At 41.3% G+C, this 20,370-nt stretch overlaps 1 protein-coding gene across 1 annotated transcript in view; it reads left to right on the forward strand.

Annotated features, from left to right (window-relative positions):
• plpp4 (phospholipid phosphatase 4) overlaps nucleotides 1–20,030 on the forward strand; it is a 43,626-nt gene extending 23,596 nt beyond the window's left edge. The window contains exons 3-7 of the mRNA XM_031578914.2: nucleotides 4,949–5,039; nucleotides 6,805–6,868; nucleotides 6,951–7,075; nucleotides 17,579–17,749; nucleotides 19,246–20,030. Coding sequence (XP_031434774.1) covers nucleotides 4,949–5,039; nucleotides 6,805–6,868; nucleotides 6,951–7,075; nucleotides 17,579–17,749; nucleotides 19,246–19,451 — 657 coding nt within the window. The 3' untranslated portion in view covers nucleotides 19,452–20,030. The remainder of the gene's footprint in view (nucleotides 1–4,948; nucleotides 5,040–6,804; nucleotides 6,869–6,950; nucleotides 7,076–17,578; nucleotides 17,750–19,245) is intronic.
• Nucleotides 20,031–20,370: the final 340 nt, after the last annotated feature.

Consider the following 20,370-nt stretch of genomic DNA (forward strand, 5'->3'; position numbering starts at 1 on the left):
GACACCTCTCGTGAGAACTAGGTAATGCTTTATGGCACCACCTCACACAACAACAACTAGACCCTGCTGCTAGCTATAAGAAGAAGCTAGTGCAGTATTCTCTGTATGGACATCATGGTGATGAAGACACAGAGGAAGACGAAAAGAAGAAAAGGTGAGAGTAACCGAGCAAGAGATCGAGCAAGAATCCCTCGGACTCTCTCGGACTGGCTTGTACTTGTTGGCGAGAGCTAAAAGAGACAAAAGGATGCAAGTTAGATGCTGAGTTGGCCTTCTTTCTGTTGGAATAGCCAGTAATAACTGTGTTTTGCTGGCTTGATGTTTGGCTGTGTTAGGAAAGTTGTTGACTCGCTAGTTTTTTTATCATAAACATCCTTATCCTTGACCTTCTCTCAATGTTATTTATGAGAGAATGTGACGTAGGCTGTAACTTTATCTGTGTCATCCCTGTCTGGCAGAGATTTGTAGTTTTTCCAGATGCCCAAAGTCATCAACCTCAGCCCCGTCTCATGCTAGCATCCAAATAAATTCATCTCAAGCCAAAAAGTTTGAACAGTCTTTGTCAATCTCACGCCAAATAAGCCTTGGAAGTTTGCAACCTTGAAAACCTAACTCTAACGCTAGCTTTTTATAAATTACACTGTTCAATATATATTATGCACAATATGTGCCTTTAGCATGTCGCCAACTACATTTTACTAGATTACACATACTCCACATTCAAACGCCTAGAAAACAATATAGGCTGAAAACTTGAGCAGTATTTCAGCAAAACTATTTGTTATTCTTGTTTTGTTAAAATTTATCTCAGATGTCACAATTAATAAAACTATGCAAATTCATATTTGTGTAAAATCTTGTATTATTCTACCTTATCAGTCGACATGTTTCTTTGGCTTTTGGCGTTGCCTTTGCCAGTTCCATATCTTTCAGCTTGTCAACAAATACACATGTACCACTGTCCATTAGGGGGTCTAAAAGCGCTATTTGTATTCATGACAGTGGTGTAAAAGTAAACTATACTCAGTAACTTTAGGGGGGAGATCAGTAACTTTAGGGGGAGATCAGTAACTTTAGCGAGAGCTCAGTAACTTTAGGGGGGGATCAGTAACTTTAGGGAGAGATCAGTAACTTTAGGGGGAGCTGAATTTGTATTCATGACAGTGGTGTAAAAGTGAACTACACTCAGCAACTTTAGCTCAGTAGCAAAAAAATTTAATTCTCGCATAATGGGGCTTTGAGCCCTGCTTATTCTTTGCAATGGCCTTAGACTTTTAGGAAGAAAATTACATCATGATTTGTTTTGTAATTTCTTAATGTTGTTCAGGCTCCATAAACAGCACATTTATTTACAGTTATGACTGTGTGATACAGTTCAAGACAAATTTCTAGCATTATACCGAAAATGGAATTGGAATTATAATAATATATTTTGAAACCGAAGGCAGGAAGGGAGACAGCACGAGCTGCCAAGACAGCAGAGTGCCGGCGGCAGACGTCTCCTGGCATGCAGCTCAATCACTTGCTGCACCCCATACAGCGTGCTTGGCATTCTAGGCGGGAAGGGCCACTCCGCTATCTGATCACTAAGCCCTTGTCATCTCCTTCCCCAGGCTCCCACCGTCCCACTGTCTGGGCCAGGTTTTAAAAAGCATAAGCAAGAGCATGGATTGAGATGTCCATGGAATGGGGGTTGTATTAATGCAAACACTAATTTCTGAAACGGCGAGTGACTTGCATTGGTGCAGTCTAGCATGTCGCAGAAGTCACTGAGCAGAGCTGTGAAATGACTCCTGCACTGATTGATTATGGCTCATCTAGAATTCTCTGTAGCCAGCTCTGAGTGTGTCTCCTGGGTTCTGATGAAGGCAGAAGGAGAAATAGCTGCATTTGGCACAGCGCTTTGAGATTACTCCTTTCACAACCTTACACGGCCTTAAGGGATGAATAGCATAGTCTTACATAGAACACAGAATACACTGTCTCACAGACACAAATTGAAAATGGTATTCTTTCTCATACACGTCAGAAATGGCAAACTGGGCACCACGGCTGAATGGAAGGTCGAAAGTAATTAACACTTCTCTGGGTGCCGGTGATTACCTGGGAGTCTAGAAAGCCCAAGCACTTCCATCAAGTGACAGCCACTGAGCCCAGTGCGAGACTCCAGTTTTAATAGAAGGGACTCCATAGCATAATAAAATGGCGTGTTTCTGGCACCTCATTTTGTGCACAGTTGTGTGCCTTACATTCAGTGGTCTTCAAGGAAAGAAAATTACCTTTCATTTTCTGCTGTGTCTGACACCGGGACTTAGATTACCCCCACAGCCTACACAGCCTGTGAAGCATGGTTCGCCCAGTAGTTTTCAGGAGTCAGACACTTTTAGTGTACAGTGATTAAGCAAGAATGTCAACAGTCTGGGCTGAAAGTGTCTGGACAGTCTGGACTGACTTTCCCCCATGATTTGAGGTTTTCTTCTAATCATCACTGTGACACAACCAAATCCCAAATGGGAAAAATGTACATTCTTAGAATAATGTTAGAGTGCATGAGTTCTGTGTGGCCAAGTAAAGCAATACTGACTTACTCACAGTGTCAATGCCACAATCTGACATTTGGCGGTTCAAAGCGTGAACCATGTTTGTTTGAATGAATGGGGGGGGGGGGTCAACAGGCCGGGCAGGGAGTCAGGGATGGTTGAGAGTTGAGAAACTGAACAAGCTTGGGGACAAAGGTGGCTCTTCTCCTCTCCTCTCCTCTCCTCTGAGCCGGTGTGCTAAGAGGAGCCACTCAAAAGCAGGGAACAGCAAGTGTGAAGGGTCCTGTAAGATCCTGCCAGCTAACCTTAGCATCTCCCGCTCACGTCAGGTGGAGAGGGCTCTGGCAGAAGTCCAATGATTTGGGAGCAAACAGTGAATGAACTGGAAGACATTGAATGTACTCTACAGGCATGTTCTGTTTTGGGACTGATGGAGTGGAACCAAGAGTGGAAGGAGAATGTCATGACGCTCTCAGTGAAAGAGTAGTAAAACATTGTGAGGATGTCCTTGCTGACCCCGAGGGAGTTGGATGATGGCTGGATGATAATTAGGAGCTATATGCAGAAAGTGCCTAAATCCTGAACACTTCAAGGTAGTCGTGATGAGACCCATTGCTCATCTCTGTAGACAAACACGGTGTTTTTAATACCATGCCAAGCAGAGCTTTATAATATATAACCATATCTTATGTAAGAACTCCATGTGCAGTATCCTAACTAATGTTTTCAACAGAGCTCCGATGTGTAAGCTCTGTGTATATTAACATATCCATCCGTTAAGAGGGGGTGATTTAAGGTAGGTCCGATCTTGGCTCCACCCCAGTGCTAAAAGCAAGACGTCAGCGCTTCAAAAATCCTCCAGTCATGGGTGGAATTGCTTCCTGGACAGCAGGTGAATACCAGGGATGCCTCTGTCTGTCTGGCAGGCCCCCAATTGGTTAAATGATGGAAGAAAGTGCTGTCACATATTCTCTGATAGGTTTCAGGGCAATTCTGTGGCAATCCTAATAAGAAAGTCAGAGACAAGAATTTCATCTCAATCTCATTTTGCTCGTGTCCAAAAATACCTTTCTCTTTTTTCCCTAATAAACTGCCACTTTATTTTGTTAAGAAGATATGTCTCCGAACAAATTTTCGTTCTTTATTGGAGCTGGATTGATATATATGTTTTTTGGGTCTTTGAGGTGTTTTTGAATGGAGGGGCTCTAATTTGGTGGCGAAAAACAGCCTGCTATTGTAGTCTCATTAGACTAAGGCAGAAGAGGACATTTCCACAATATTTTCCACAAAAGATCACTTTTCTTTGCCACTATGGAATGCAGAAAGAGGTTCGTCAAATCCATAAACATGGCTCGCAGCCTCTACCTCCATATCTTATGCATTCCCCGGTCCTGTAGGCTTACGGATTACTGCTGCTCTTGCGCTTTACCCATCAGGTTTCATCCCTGTCTATGGGATCTCCCATTTCGTTAGTATATCTACACATAGTCACAAGTAGCATTGTATTAAGCTTATTAATACCTTATGGCCACTCTCTCCCATTGATCCAATGCTCAGTGAAACAGGCTTTCACTCACCTATTTGGTTCTGTTGGGGTTGTGGATCCACTGACTGCACCAAATAGCCTACAGTTTATTCCCAGTTACATTTTTTAAATCTAATTAACATTAATTTATTTTTACCTGAGATGAACTTAACATGCTGTTGCAGTAGCCTTAAAGCTTAAGATAATTATTCCGCATCACCACACAGTACGTTGCCTGTGCTAGTGGTGGAAGGAGTAAAAGTAGCCTACTAAGAAAGCCATTCAAAAACTGACCTATTCTGCACCCACAAGTCTCAGAATCACATACAGTAGGTACTGTGATTAACAATAAAACAGTCAGTTCGAAGGATGTGGTAGGGCATTTTAAAACATGTCTGACAAGCTACAATTATGTTTCAATGAATTGAATTGTTTGGAACAACAGAAGAGGCACTATGTTTTATTCTTTGTAAAACTGTCCAGAATCCTTTTTACATTGTAATCTCGTCTGACGCATTCAGTTTAAAGGAATTACTTGACAGTGCTATTGGTCAGCTTTAACTGAACCTTTCACTGATTAACTTCAACCTGGCCCTACCCACTTAGTGCCTTTGATCACACCTTTACTGTTCACTTCACTGTTGGTGCAGCATCGCGTATGCACTGCCGTTTCTGCCAACCATTTGCACCACCCAACTAGGGCCCCAGGTGTAAATCAAAGCTCTCTGTATGTTACAATTGGTTTATAATCTAAACCAGCTGTAACCAGGTGATGAATTTACTTCAGTAAGTTTAATTTATGATAATAAATATGAATGCATGGTGTGAGAGTCAAATATGGACACACAGCTAGGCTGTAACTTAAACATTTGTTTGTTTGCAGGCAATTTCATTCCTCACACCTTTGGCAGTCATTTTTGTGGTGAAGATCATTCAGAGGACCGACAGAACGGAAATCAAAGAGGCCTGTCTTGGTATGTTTTCTTTTTATGAAAAGCTTTTCATCACCACGCTTTCTCTAACAGTCTTTCATTGTTTGCACCCACACGGGCTGTTTCACCAGCAGCACCAGGTTTGGCATTTTTCTCTGTTTTGCTCAAGTGGCCAATTGCCATTCCTCACTGAATGCAATCCTGCCTTTTAACTTTCACATTCCAGTCACCTGTAATGTCATTTAACTGTTTGAAAAACAGTACTACCGCTGTCTGGCATAGACCTTGAAAGAGAGAGAAAGAGATAGAAAGTGATGAAGATAGAAAGTTGATTGATTGATCAATTGATTAGTCGGTTGGTTCATTGGTTGATATGTTGGTTGATTGTTTGATTGATTGATTGACTGACAGATTGATTCCATATCCTGCATATTTCCTCCACCGTAATAGCCTCAGTGAGTCTCCCTTCAATGACTTTGAGCAGAACTGCTGGGAATTATGTCTCAACACTTTCAGCTCCCCCAGCCAGCTGGGCACACAGATTCTGATTTGCAATGTGTGCTTGGAGGTCCAGAGGCACAACAGAGGCCATTACGTGAGAAATTTCACCTCAGATCCAATCAAACAGTGACAGAGAGAGGGGGAGGGAGGGAGAGAGAGAGAGAGAAAGGAAAAGGGAGAATGAAAGTGACACCCAGAGGGCTTGCTATTGCACTGAGATGTCAGTTCTGAGAATTGTTCTCCGAACACAGTGTTTCATAAGCACGCTCATTAAGAGGAAATTCATGCATTCCACTAGGTGAGAATGGAAACAGATAATCAACTAGAGAATACAAAAGGTGTCTATTCTGTGTCTTGAAGCTTTCCTTTTGCTCTAGACAAACTCAATTTTATCACCAGTAATTAATCTGACAGATTAAATGATTAGATGTGTATGTTCACCTTGTACACTGATTAATAAACTGCAATTTCCTACCTGCACAAAACGTGATCATATAATAAGGTCATCCTTATCTGTAAGTGTCTGTGCTGCTGGAAAAGGCAAGACTAAAATCCCAAAAGATGAAAGCAGTATGTTTTAAAACTGGGACACGTGGCTTTACAGTATTAACACAGAGAGCAGGAAATAAGAGTCATGACAACTGCTTTAGTACATCACTAAAGCTGATATGTAACTTTGGCCTTGTGTGGGTGGGATTGGAAAAAGATGAGAGAGGGAGAGAGAGAGGGGGGGAAGAGAGAGAGAGGGTGGGAGAGAGGGAGATAGAGGGGAGAGAGGAGAGAGAGAGAGAGAGAGAGAGAGAGAGGAAGGCTTTTAATGACTACAGAGTGAGGCAGGGTGCAATTTGCTCTCCACAGCCACTACAATGAGTCCTTCACTTGGTTTCTTTCAGTAGTATGGAAAGAAAACATATTGCAATTAATCTGCTATTTTTACCTCCGCTCATGAGCAAATTGAATTGGTCAGATGGAGCACGTCTCATTTCACCTTTCAGCAGTGTGCACGGAGCTTCTCCAAATTAACAAGCTGCTTAATAACTGCTTGCTGTTCTACTTCAACTCAGACAGGGTTTGGAAATAATCCTCCTCAACCCAGGGAATAGATGTTAAGTGAGGCGAGGGGAGGTTGATGAGCCTTCACAAGATCCTATTTATATACCTGTTATACCCAGGATTCATTCAGCATACCGCATACATTCATTTACATTCATTACATCAATGAGAGAGACACTTTAAGCAATGCAAAGCGTCAAGTAATAATCCATAATGTTTTTATTTAGACTTCTGTGCTTGCTTACCTTTGCAGCGGTATCACTTGCTCTGGCTTTGAATGGAGTCTTCACTAACACAATCAAGCTGATAGTAGGCAGGTAATGTATAATATATATTCAAGGATTCCAGTGATTTTGCAATGTTCAAAAACGTTGAGAGATTTGTGTCTACCCTTTGCAGGCCAAGACCGGATTATTTCCACCGCTGTTTCCCTGATGGACAGCTGAATGCCAAGATGCTGTGCACAGGAGAGCCTGACCTGGTTGCTGAGGGCCGGAAGAGTTTTCCCAGCAGCCATTCCTCATGTAAGTGCCCAGTCTATAATAATAATAATTATTATAATAATACACTTTATTTGAAAGCGCTTTTCAAGACACCCAAGGTCACTACACCAAAAATTCATATACCATTCACAAATAACAGAAAAAAGATCAAATTAACCAACTCTCAGTTAAAAATAAACAATCAAAAGTATTAGTGAAAATGAAATAATTCAAAATAAAAAAGTTATTAGAGAGAGATGTCATGTTAGGCTGAATATTCAACCACAGGTGCAGTCTGTAGGAAGATAAGATGTGATAAGATGTGTGATTAGCACCTCCACGACTGGGGGTGTTGATGAGGGGCAGGGAGCAGCCAGTCCAGGAAAGCTGAGTGACTAACATTGAAGAACTGGACAGCTATCAAGCAGAGCAGGCTTCGGACGTCATTGTTTGTACCTCAGGGTCAGGATGGTATTTTTCTGATGGTCACCAATAACAAAGTTGTGTCCAGCAGAGTATGCCTGCAACCAGGGGTGCCCGCACGGAACCTGAGCCCAACAGAACCTGAGCCCAACAGAAACAGCACCAGTTAGTCCGATGTATCAGTGAAGGTAGTCAGAACAGCAGTACGAATGCAACTACAGCTCACAACTGGAATTGGCGATGGATATGTGTCCGGATGTCATCAGTTGTTTGGCAATTGTCCTTGTCTTTAAGATATTTACTGTTTTATGACCGGAGTGAAAACTACACACTAGGTTTTTTTGTTTCAGTTTCTTTCATAGTGAATAAGGCTATTTTTGACAGTACCTGGCTTGCAGGAGAGAGATGCCATGCCGTGATGAAACTGTTCACATACTCAGCTGCAGGGTTCTCAGTGCTACTTTTGGTCCAGATTGTTTCTTAATATAAATGGCGCATTTCAGCCGTGAGTCAGTTTTCATTGTGGTGTGTGGGTGCTCATGAGCTGGTGCTTATGAGAACAGAAATCTAAATAAGGAAAGGGATAAATATATTCAAACAACACAGAGACTGTCATGAAAGAAAGATGACTATCTTTACCCATCTGAAATTCAAGAATATAGAAAGGCAAAAGATATATTTGCACATCAAAGATTCTAAATTAAGAGCAAGATAGATCAAGGCCGGCATCTGCTCTTAATTTTAAAACCTTGCTCCTGATTTATGTAGTGTAATTTCATCTCACAACAACTGAGTGCTTATGACCAACCATATCTTGACTTTGACTCTACTTGTTTTGGGTATACAGTGACTCTACTTGTTTTGGGTATACAGTGACTCTACTTGTTTTGGGTACACAGTGACTCCCATTTCATTTTGTAAGTGAACTCCCATTGGTTTCCCAGCAATTGCAGAAATGCTGAAATGGAGACAAATCATTTAAGTGAGCATACACAGTGACAAATGGCAATGAAACTTGTGATTAAGTAAGACAACGGGTCTTGTCAAAATGATTTAAATTGAATTTGTCTTTTAAATGCAAGTTGATAAGAGTTGTTGCTTTTTCTGAGATTTTGAAATAGAATGGAATGTGACAATAGGGCCATGCCAGGCTGAGGTTTTCAATTATTTTATTCATGTTAATGCAAAGAGATTCAACTGTGTCTGAGGATCTTTATGGGAGGAAGCCTCTCTTCCGCCTCCTCATTCTCTCTTTCACTGTCTTCAAGGGAATCCCTAGGATTGGACACGATAGTGTAGATAGTAGAGATCTGGTTCACGATAAGTCTAGAGAGAGCTGAGCTTAATTGCTTTATGATGCTTGTCTGTGTGATGACATTTCATTGGAAGAACCTTTAAGAGAACGGGGAGAGGAGGTCATATGTCTCTGAATTTTAAAAGGAAAGGAGGCTCACTTCATCTGACTCCTGCTGCTCCCAACTAGCACATGTGAACTGCTGGGTGCTGTTCAGACTGAACCTGCCTGAACTACAGGAAACAGACGGGTTAAGTTCAAGTCAAGTTGAACAAACTGTGACTAGTTGAATACGCATCCTCAGCAAACTGATGCCAATGCTGTAACGCTACTGCTTTTTGTTTTAGCCAAGCAATTGTCTTTCGTACATTATTCAAGAAATACTGAACATGAGTGTATATTTATTAGACTTTTTGTAATTATGGCTGAAGGATTGATAAGACAATCAGATTTGCCTTAGACTGATGTGTTGCTAACTAAGACATAATTAATCTGAAGTTCTGTCATTATTTTTCCTTCTTTCCTTCTTCCTTCTTTTCACTAATACTGTATGGTAAGGCCTTGATGTTATTAAAGAGTGAATTCCCCTCTGTTCTAAACATGACAATACCATTTTCACAGCCACATTTTTCTTCGTAAATTGAGTCAATTAGATTTTGGTTACTGATGTGAATGAATAAGTTATTCAGAATGGAAAGCAAGTCAGACTTTTAAACTACCAGTATATCCAACTCTTTGGTCATGCTGTTAGCTTAGAGAAAACAACCTCCTCCAAACACAGAACATATTGCACCCCGTTGTGAGTCTTGGCATGCCTGCATCCTTAATGAAACCTGGGATGAAAAGATATCAAGTCCCTTGATGGAAAGTTTTATCATGAAGCAATACCTGAGACATCTGTTTAAAGCTGTGAAAGAATTCCCAAAAGCTAAATCGAGATTTTTGTTATGGTTGGTTTGATTTTAAGGCATTTATGAGTAGAGGTTCAACCCCTATCTGTGTGTATTTTAGATCTCTAGGTTTCTACGATAATAGTTTGAGCATGTACCGTTTCTTCGGGCTGTTTGGTCCTCATGTTTATCTGGGTGTCCTTGGCCATGCAGATATGCAAATGATCTCCCTAGCACTGTTGTTGACAAATTGAGAGATGTTTGTGTGTTGCTGAAGTGTGAATAATTGTCATTTGAGGGGAGATTGATACTGCAAGTGTAATTTGCATACATTTAGTTTATAGGTTTTAGATGCCACCCATACTTAATGACATGAGCAAATTGACTAAAGTACTTGCCATTGCACTTGAAAGGTATTGTGACTACACTTCAGACCTGAGTATCTCTTCAGGTCAAAATATGTCTCTCGAACAGCCTGGTTGTTTCTTACAGTGAACAACTAGTGTCTTTGACACACCCTTAGGGAAATGGTTCAGACGGGGGAAACCAGTCAGCCAAACTGACTTTGACATATCTTTCTTTGGTCTTTCTTTGGAGAAATGGAGGTAAATCTGACCTGATTCCACCTGACTCCTGAGAAGATTCTCCTGGGCCTGAGAGTCCTGTGGGGGAAGAACTCTGGGTCTCCGGTGAGCCCCGGCACCAGGAGATTGCCTTGATATTTTCCCCTCTCCCTCCACTCACTGTGAAATGTTTATGAATGAATGGAATCACCTTTGGGGTTTAACCGCTAAGTCCTCTATCAACGTCATCAACGTCTTCTGAGAGGAAGAGACTATTTTTTACACAAAATTGATTTGGAACTCTGTCAAAACCTTAGTTGGTCTAGGGGATTTCTTTAACTTCCTGCAAACCATGTGCTAGCACTTGGCCCTCAGTATCTCTTTGGGTTTTATTATTAGAGGTACGTTTTCAATTTTGCATTGCATGTCTTTGCGTCATACTTGCTGGTGTATTTGAAGCATCACGTAGTTAAAATTGTTGCTCCCTGGTTGCAGACCCTATGTTGCAGAGCCTCACAAGGCTGGCACATTTCACAGAGTAAACACCAGTGTGGCTCCGCTGTGCCCAGCGCACTGTTTGATATGCAGAGAGAGCGTAGTCTTTCAGGCAAAGTTCCCGTCCCTTGGCAGCAAAGTCAGGGGGGCTATGGAAAACTAGTCGCTAATTTTGGAACTCCACAGGAATGGAAGATGGGTCAGTGGATTTGTCTGGTAAGACAGGGCCATTCAATCAGAGACTTTATTATCCTTTTCAATAGCATCAATTGTCCAAGAGAGTTGAAGTCCTTTATGTGTGTGTGTGTGTTTGATAGTGTGTGTTTGAGGTTTTTGTGAATTTATCCTGTGAGACTGTGATTCATTATGTATTCCCATCAATGTATTGTGTCATTCAGAATGGTGCGACTGTAACGACCCAGGCTTGTACAGGCCACAAGATAAAAGGAACCCAACCACCAGGTGAAGATTAAACAAAATCATTAATTTAACTTCAAACTTCCGTCAGAAAACATGAAAGTGTAGGGGATATTATGGCCTACTGGTTATGTAGATAATATATAGAGTAATAACAGAGTGAAGTTGGAGTATGGATGTAATGTGAATGTTTGAATGGAAGAGAATCCACGTGTGCCAGAACTAGTGAGCACATGGGTGCCAGCTAAGCAGATGAGTGAGTGTGTCGAGAGAAGTGTATAAGTTAGTGTCAGAATGTCTGAATGTGGGAGAGATTGACCTTTAACCTGTTACAGCCCACACCCACTCCAGGTGTAGGTCATTAGAGTGGAGGACTCCCTGCAGTCAGTGCATGGCCACTACAAAGACTGCAGGGGGCACAGAGGGTCATCACAGTGACATTGACAGATGTCACCCCACAGTGTCATACATGTGTCGTACAAGATGTTCTATAGCTGTCCGTGATGATTGATTTATAGAACGTGTGCCTGTTGGAGCCGTCATAAACATGGCCTATGAGACACACATTTACTGTGTGTAATTGCACTGTGTGTAATTGGAATGGATTGTTTAAAAATATTTTTTAAAAATATGTCCAAAAAAGCACTTAACAATATTTTTTTCTGAAAGCAACACATTTTCAGTATTTATTAGGTGCGGCTATTCCTTCATTTCTGAAATTATCCAAAAGAATTACTTTCAAATTCATTTCATTTCAAATTCATGATCAAATAAACCACAAAAATATTGTCAAATTAATATAAAGCATGTCTTAAATACTATCTATTTTTGTCATGATATTTGTAATTGTAGAAGATACATTTTGAACAACTAGCAACCTAAGAGTTAAAGAAGCTAGTTGTTGATATTGCTTTTTATGTAGGCTGACCTTCAAATATTGAGGCAAACTGCAAGAATCCATCATATTAACCCCCCCCCCCCCAACCCTTTCTTTCTGAAATGACACAATACTAGCTTGAAGTAAATGACATTTGATACTTGACATGCTTGACATTTATGTTATGACTCTGGGTTTGGATAGAACAGTGTCAGGTTTTGATGTGGCTTGGAATTTCCAGTGGATTTGAAAGACAGTATTTTAAAAATGTTTATATATGTTGGCTTTAGATTGTTTTTGACACTTAAATTGTAGTGGGAGTTCATAGCAGACAGGAATGATGCCCAATGAGGTGTCCCTTTCCTTGACTAGAATGGGCGACAGCAAAAGGGAAGTGGGAAGACAGTGTAGCCTGGTGTTTACAGACCCTTTTCCCATCCTGTCTTTTCCCTCTCGTAGGGGCGACAATGGTACAGGAGGTAGATAAGTCGGTTAGTAATCAGAAGGTTGCTAGTTCGATTCCCTGTCGAAGCGTCCTTGAGCAAGACACTGAACCCCTAATTGCTCCTGATGTGCAGTGTGCCATCAGTGTAAATGTAAAATGTGTACACATCCTTGTAAGTCGCTTTGGATAAAAGCGTCTGCTAAATGTAAATGTAATGGAGGCACCCACAGAAGAGGGTTATTTGGTTCAGGGGAACCGTGAATGAGCAGTGGTGAAAATGATGGCCTGCAAGTTGGATGGTTTTGCTGGTTTTCAGCCGCAGCACTTTGCTTTGCCATCACCTACGCCACTCCACTCATTGATTGGCTCACCAGAACTGTAAATATGCTGAGCTCTTCTCAATTGACTTTTGACACTGTAATCTCAGGAACAACTAAACTGGGATGTTGTCAGTCAGACAAGATTAGACTACACAATATCCAGTGAATTGCAATGAATTTAACAGACATGTTTTTACTCTGGTGAAAACGCAATTGCTGGAGGCCTACATAATGGTCAATAAAAAATCTGAAAAAAAAGCTCTGAATAAGAACAAACCCCAAAACACATTCATTCTCCGTAAAGCGCGAAGAGAGCTCTGCTCTTCATAGCCATGATTAGAACATTAATCTAATTTTAGTCATCTGATTAATCAAAATCTGGTTTGATTTTGTAATTACAAAACACAAGAGCAAGTGATGAGGGAGGGGTGGAATGACCAACAGAGATTACTTACTTGTAAAGCACAATTTGTTTGAAATTCAATCTAAAGTAGGTTACCGTAGATGCTGAAAATAGGTTCCTGTCCCGCTGGGGCTAACCAGTTTGTGGTAAGGCTACGGCTCAAAAGGCTACTTGGCCATGCTACTTATGATTGACATCATATGCAAGTGAATTAGCCCATTTGAGAAAACAATGTCGTTGATATTTAATTAATCTCTTTTAATTGTAATGATTATTGTTCCAAATGTACTTGTGTTTTTAGGCCGTGTAAATTGTAGGGGGTATTTTTGTAAGCCTTTTCTGTTCTAGGTCTGTAATCGAGTAGGCTATATGTCATTCTCTGTTGTTAGCGTATTTCCCACCCCTAGTGGCAAGACGCCAAAGAGCAGCCTTCAGTCTGCTCTGTTGCTACAGTATTTTAAAATGGTTCTCACCTTTAGTGTGAGCAAATTAGTAAAGATATCTGATATCTGAAGAGAACTGAAACGTGATGGGCGATGAGTCTGTGTAATGGCCAACGAGAGCGCATTATCACTATTCTGCAGTTTCTTGGGTATGTATGAGGATTTGCTATTTTTCAAGAGTTTTATCATTTTTGCTTTGGATGGACTTAGGTGACTTTAGATGTTAAAAGCCTGTGGAAATGTTTGGCTACATTCACTTGTCAAGCACTGAATCACTTGTATAAATTCAGTGGATGTACGAAGTGAGTTCTGAAATGATATGCAAACAGATGATGTAAGAGAAGTACAAGATGGAGGCAACATTGTGTTGACTGGGAACATGTCTAACAGAAGTGCCTTCTACGTGACACGGTCTAATACATCTGAATAGAGGCAGACATATGGACACCCAATGGCTTATTCTGCAGTATTTGGGTTTGCACTTTCTTCACAGAGTCTTACTCATGAGAAATGACTCTTGTAAAAGTCACACAGAGGTTATTGAAGATGTCAACATAAAAAAAGTCTAACACCACTTTTGGCACTTTCTTAACAAAAAGCCTGCTCTTTACCAAAATGTATGAGTTAGCCACTTCCCTGTGTTTAAATCTGTGGCCGATGGTGCTGTTGGCAGACAGTTGGCAGGCCCTTGGCACATGAAGCATTCTTGGCAGTACATCATTGGCAGACCAGTGGAATTCCACTGTGTCTCACGCTACTCTTCCTCAACACAGAAAGAAAACAAACCAGCATGAGACTTATTACAGACATCACAGCAGTTCAATATGACACAACACAGTTGCACTGTACATGTGCTCAAGCTAGAACAATTAGAGATGTGTCGTTCAAAATAAACTCAATGTTTACAGTTTGGTCTTGTTTTGTCTCACAGGGGTACAGGTGACATTGACATTGATAAAATATGAGTATATAAAGGCCAGTGGTAATGGCAATGGCAAAGGTGTGGGTCAGTTTCCTTTGAAACACGCCAATAACTAACAGGAGGGACAAGAGCATAACTCACCTTTTCTGCTCTCTGCACAGAAACTTTGATTGGTCAGAAACCCTCAACCTTTGCAGTACATTATTAACTTTACTATACTGACACTGAGACCAGGGTTTGGCTTTAGCTGTTCATTACAACATGGATGTCAGTTTGGTTTGAAAAGTGCTGGGGACGTAGATGGGATTTTAAATTGGACATAACTGTCACTGGCCGTGGTGTATTCTGCCTCTGTTATTACAATGGGCATAGCCTGAATACAAATGCAAAACAAATCATAGGGTACTGGGATTGTCTAGTGCTTTAAAACTAAAATGTTAAAATATGCTACAAAAACAAGAGAGGTGTATGTCTTAGTAGCCTGCGGATACATAACTCAGAGGTAGAAAAAAATAATTACCCAAAACCATAAGCGTCATAGGGTCAATCGAAGAAACCCAGAGATTGTAGCATACTTACTAGCACACACACTTCCAATGTCCAAGGATGTGGGTTCAACTTCAGTGCGGGTCTATGCACAATACTAATATTGAGTAGAATAATATTATTGTTAATATATTATTGATTAGACAATTGCATAGTAAGTACCTGTGCATACTTTGCCAAGTTTATGCCCACGGATGACAGCCAAACATTAGGAGACTCTAATTTCACGACATTAACCACAGACATCTATGCATCTGGCACTGAGCAAAGATTAATGATAGTAAATCATCTTACCTTTATGTATTCCACTGAAAGTTATCCACGTTATCCACTTTCATGTATCAACATTTCCATCTATAACTGATGATTAAGCACTTCGAGAAGCTAATCATTTTTATTTTATTTTGTCAAAAGTGGTTGGGACAAAATTGGTGATCGCAAAAGCCCGGCCTAACTGATGCCTATGGATTAACAACTCTGAGATGTACGCAGACTCTTTTCTGAAAATCTCTCATCTTCCAGGTGGTGCTTTACCCAGCAGACCCAAAGCCCCGACAGGCTATTATGTATTCTGCAAAACAGCATAAACTCCTTGCCTGTAGCAAAGACTAAAATCTGAACTTCCCCAGTGATCCATTTGGATTCACTTTGCCTTTTGTTTTGGGCTGAATGCTTAATTACCCCCTGGACTGTGTTTGCTCCTCCTGAAGCATGACTGCAAGCTTACGACCCCGTTTGGTCTAGGCACCTGGAATTTCATCAGGGAATTGATTTCAGATTCACATTGAATTACAATACAGCTGCCTCCACGTGTCCTACACTTGTCCTTGGGCAGTGTTCACACGGACCCTTTCACTCACAGAGATTGCTCATATTGTGACCACGTTAGTAAGTTACTGTGCTGTGAATAATGTAATTGAGCAGAGGACATGTCCATCATGATCACCTCAGTGTTTGATCAGTGGGAGACTGCTGACTGTGATACACAACACACTACACTCACATATTGCCCTCACTCCACAAGGTATTCATCACCGGTGTTCTTCTGACCTCCTTTGTGGTCATTCATTTGGAGTGCCTATTAGGAGACAAGACTAGCTGTACATGGGGGACCACATAATGATTTTTGCTAAATGATTTACAATGATTTTTTGAAACAAAATGTATTAGTTTATCTATTGTTGTTTAAACATTTAATTGTGTTGTCTAAGAAAGATGGCACATCTGTCTGCACATTCTGCATATTGCTTGCATCAATTGTATTGCTTTACAGAAGAGCATTAGTGTAGCCTCATTGGTATTGATATTTTGACATATAGTGTTTGTCAGCATAACAGCAAGCAATGTATTGTTTGTCTTGTTTCTATTGGCAATCTTGGTAAATGATGTGGGCATAGGCTTCTTACCCTCCAACTTCTTGTGCTGCTTAATTTCAGAGTTTTATGAAAATAGTGCTTCATGGGGCAACGAAGGAAGGCCCAGTCATTTTAGAGCTCTGGTGTAATGTCTTAATGTGCATGTGTTAATGCATATTGCAACTATTACAGAAATATTACATTGTATGAATCAGGTCTATCTGAATTTTTTATGCATGGTTTGGGTATTATTGTGATATTAATTCCATTGTTTAATTGTTTAATTGTTTAATCTATTAAAGGGTAAAAACATCATTACGTGAGGTTGCTGAAGTACTCCATTAAAAAGCAGCTTTATTACAGTTTGGACTTGATTGCATGTGAATTGGAAGTCTTATCTTGGCTTAGGGTTTACCATCAAGTTGCCAGGGCAACAAGTTATGTGCCGGTAGGGAAGCAGTTTCAACCTCAGGATATCTGCACCCACATCTATGCAGACGTCTTATGACTCTTTGGAGAGAGCAGGGTGATTTGACACGTCAATGAAGAAGGAGAGAAATCCTGCCTCACTGCTTCCCTTTATATTCCCTACAACAATGTGTGCTGTACCCTACTGCTCCAAACCCGTTATCCACATTATAGTGCTAGCGTCTACCAGGAAATGTTAGAAATGTTAACCCACTACATGCTGCCCTTCCATGGATACGTTTTGTGAATGAATGTGGCATTTGTGGGTGTTTTTTCTTTCCTTGTGCAAAATCCAAAAATGCATTTGATCACAATTTCAATCAATTCAAACTTGTTGAGGAAACAAAACCTGTACTGGTCACCCTAGATGCTCTTAGTGTCTCTCATTCTGTCTCTCATTCTGTCTCTTAGTGTCTCTCATTCTGTCTCTCATTCTGTCTCTTAGTGTCTCTCATTCTGTCTCTCATTCTGTCTCTTAGTGTCTCTCATTCTCTCATTCTGTCTCTCATTCTGTCTCTTAGTGTCTCTCATTCTGTCTCTCATTCTGTCTCTCATTCTGTCTCTTAGTGTCTCTCATTCTGTCTCTCATTCTGTCTCTTAGTGTCTCTCATTCTGTGTCTCATTCTGTCTCTTAGTGTCTCTCATTCTGTCTCTCATTCTGTCTCTGCATATATGTGTCCCCAGTTGCATTTTCTGGCCTGGGCTTCACCTCCTTCTACCTGGCGGGGAAGCTGCAGTGCTTCACGGATGTGGGTCGTGGGCGCAGCTGGCGCCTCTGTGCCATGGTGCTGCCCATCTACAGTGCCGTGATGATCGCACTGTCCCGCACCTGTGACTACAAACACCACTGGCAAGGTAACTCACCGACACCGCTGTCTGCAATATACAGACTATTTGCCTCAATCTTTACCGAGCTTATGCTGTTTTTTACAACATGTCTACAATATGCCTTAACACACAGTTTTGTCATTCATTTGTGGATGTTCCACCTGGGTTGAGGTGATTTCTGTCACAAAGATGAGGCACATCGAAGGCAGACATTTTCCCTAGGTCTATAATTATCATAACATCTTAAATGTCCCTCTGTCATTGTGACTCGTGTCCTAAGTGAACTGAAATGATCACAGTTCTTTCTATTCACATCTTCACACCGGACACAGACCTAATCTACTTTACTAAGAGCTTTTCATAACAGCATCTGTTCTCCCACCACGGCCTCCATGCACATCATTGGTTCATTAGTAAATATTTATACCTATAGCAGTCTTCTTGCAGGGCATTGCAGGAGATCATCCTTGGGCATCAGCCAAGTGAAAAATTGGGGGCATGTTGGATACGCGTGCCCAGGATATCAGTGAGCACCAGTCAGCCGGAGCGGAGCTCTCACAGACAGCTGTCTGTACAACAGTGTTTGGCTGTCAATTATCACATTGATCAGCATGGTTAGATGAGTCTGATAAGTGTGTGGTGTCAGTGTTTGTGTTCATTCAGGAAAAAAAGCTGCCAGATCAACATTAAATACCAGACATTCTCATGGGGGAGGAGGCAGGAGTGCAGAAGAAATATCAACAGAAATAACTGTAAATAACTCAATAACTGTGAGCTCATTTTTAGCCATGCACACTTAGGGAAAGAGCCTTACTACCAAGCAAAAGATGCAACACATCACCATGCTATACTGGATACCCTCTAGGCTTTCTGTCACAATGGTTGCAATGGTAACCTCCCAGCCTTGGTTGCCTGGTGGTCTTGTGCTTCTTTCTGTGCTGTGCCTTGGCTGTAGGTAAATACAGGCCGGGGGCCTCCATTAGCCTGCTCAGTGAACCATGCTAACAGAGTAAGAGCAGACCTTCAGTTCACTTGCCCGCCCTAACTTCCACCTGTCAATGTGCTATCAGTCACTGTCATTGGTCTTCTTCGCCACTCTCAGTGTTGTGTACAGAGTTTTATCTTGGCCCAGCCTCTGTCTTCATAATTATCGTCTTTTAATTAGCAAATGTCAAAAGGGACCATTTCTAATCAGTCTACAGATAAGAGACTGTGTGGAAAGGCATGTGGCGTGATTCATAAGGGATAGTGTTCCAGAGTAGAAGAGAATAATGCATGTCAAAGCTGTCATATGCCACAGCATGAAGCGGAGTGACCACTATACCTCGAAGCAACGATTCATTTACATTTCAGAAGGAATTGATAGTTGGAAGTGACATACTCACCACAGTGGAATTAAAATGTGTTGTAGATATGTTCTACTTTGGAACAAGAACAGCTGCAAATGAAATCTCCCTGTGAGCTCTGATGGTTATATGTTCATAATAAACAGATGATTGACACGTGTGTCATGTCTTCCATAGATGCCTTTGTGGGAGGAGTAATCGGCCTGATCTTTGCCTACATCTGCTATCGGCAGCACTACCCCCCTTTCCTCCACATAGACTGCCACCTGCCTTATGCCACCCTGGCTACTGCCCACCCGGTGCCCGCTGCCCAGGAGGATGCGCAGCCCACTGACAACGCCACCAGTCTGCCTCTGGAGGGCCTCACCGAGGGGCCCGTATGACCGCCTGGAGCCTCCAGTCCTGCCCAGGCCAATGTCAACCTGTAGCGCCCACCTCTGCAGCGTGACCATGCAGACAAACTGACTTGCTCTTCAACATTCCAGTGAATAGTACCCTCCACTTCTTTCCTGTGTTCTTTATCCTAACCCTGCACCCCTTTTTTTCTTCTTTTCTCCTTGTTGGTGTCTGAATCAGCAGTCTCTCTGAGCTATATTTAGATGTTTTTGTGTGTATCGGTGGAGAATATGGGACAACTTTCTGGAGAGGCGAGGCAGAAAACAGTTTAGACAAAATATGATTAAGAAGCCACTTCAGAAATGTTTGTGAAATGTTATTTTACTGCACTCATTAATTCTTTATATCCATTTTTTTCACTGGTGCTGATACCATTTTTATTGACACGTAATGTCATGGTTGATTGGGAAAATGTTATTAACTCATGCAATATCGTCTTTACGATTCTCCCAGTAATTCTGGTTGTTGACTGTGGATAAAAATCAAGTCAAGCCTGTAACACATTTCTTTTTCATTTCAGCCACAATAGATATTGGTCTCTGCAGTAATGGTGTGCAAATGTCTGGTCTGATGTTTTTTCTCCTTTTGAAAAAGCTTTTTTCTGATAACCATCTCAGCCACTGGGGACAGCCATCACATTGTTCCATTCTCTTGGTGGTGCTACACGTTGTCTGTGGCAACATAATGATAAATATAGATCAGATGCATTTTGTCTGCAGTGCATTGGACCGTGTCCTGGAGATCGCCTCTTATGTTTCTCACTTCTTTTTATATTTGATGCATCCGCTTGTTCTTACTCCCACTCTCCTCCCTTACATCCTGCCAGTGGAACTACTATCATCCCTATCCTTATGCACTTTTCTCCCCACCTAACACCATCATTTACCTTCTGTTTTATGTTCCTCC

This window comes from Clupea harengus, chromosome 13 (assembly GCF_900700415.2).
Source record: "Clupea harengus chromosome 13, Ch_v2.0.2, whole genome shotgun sequence".
Lineage (NCBI taxonomy): Eukaryota > Metazoa > Chordata > Actinopteri > Clupeiformes > Clupeidae > Clupea > Clupea harengus.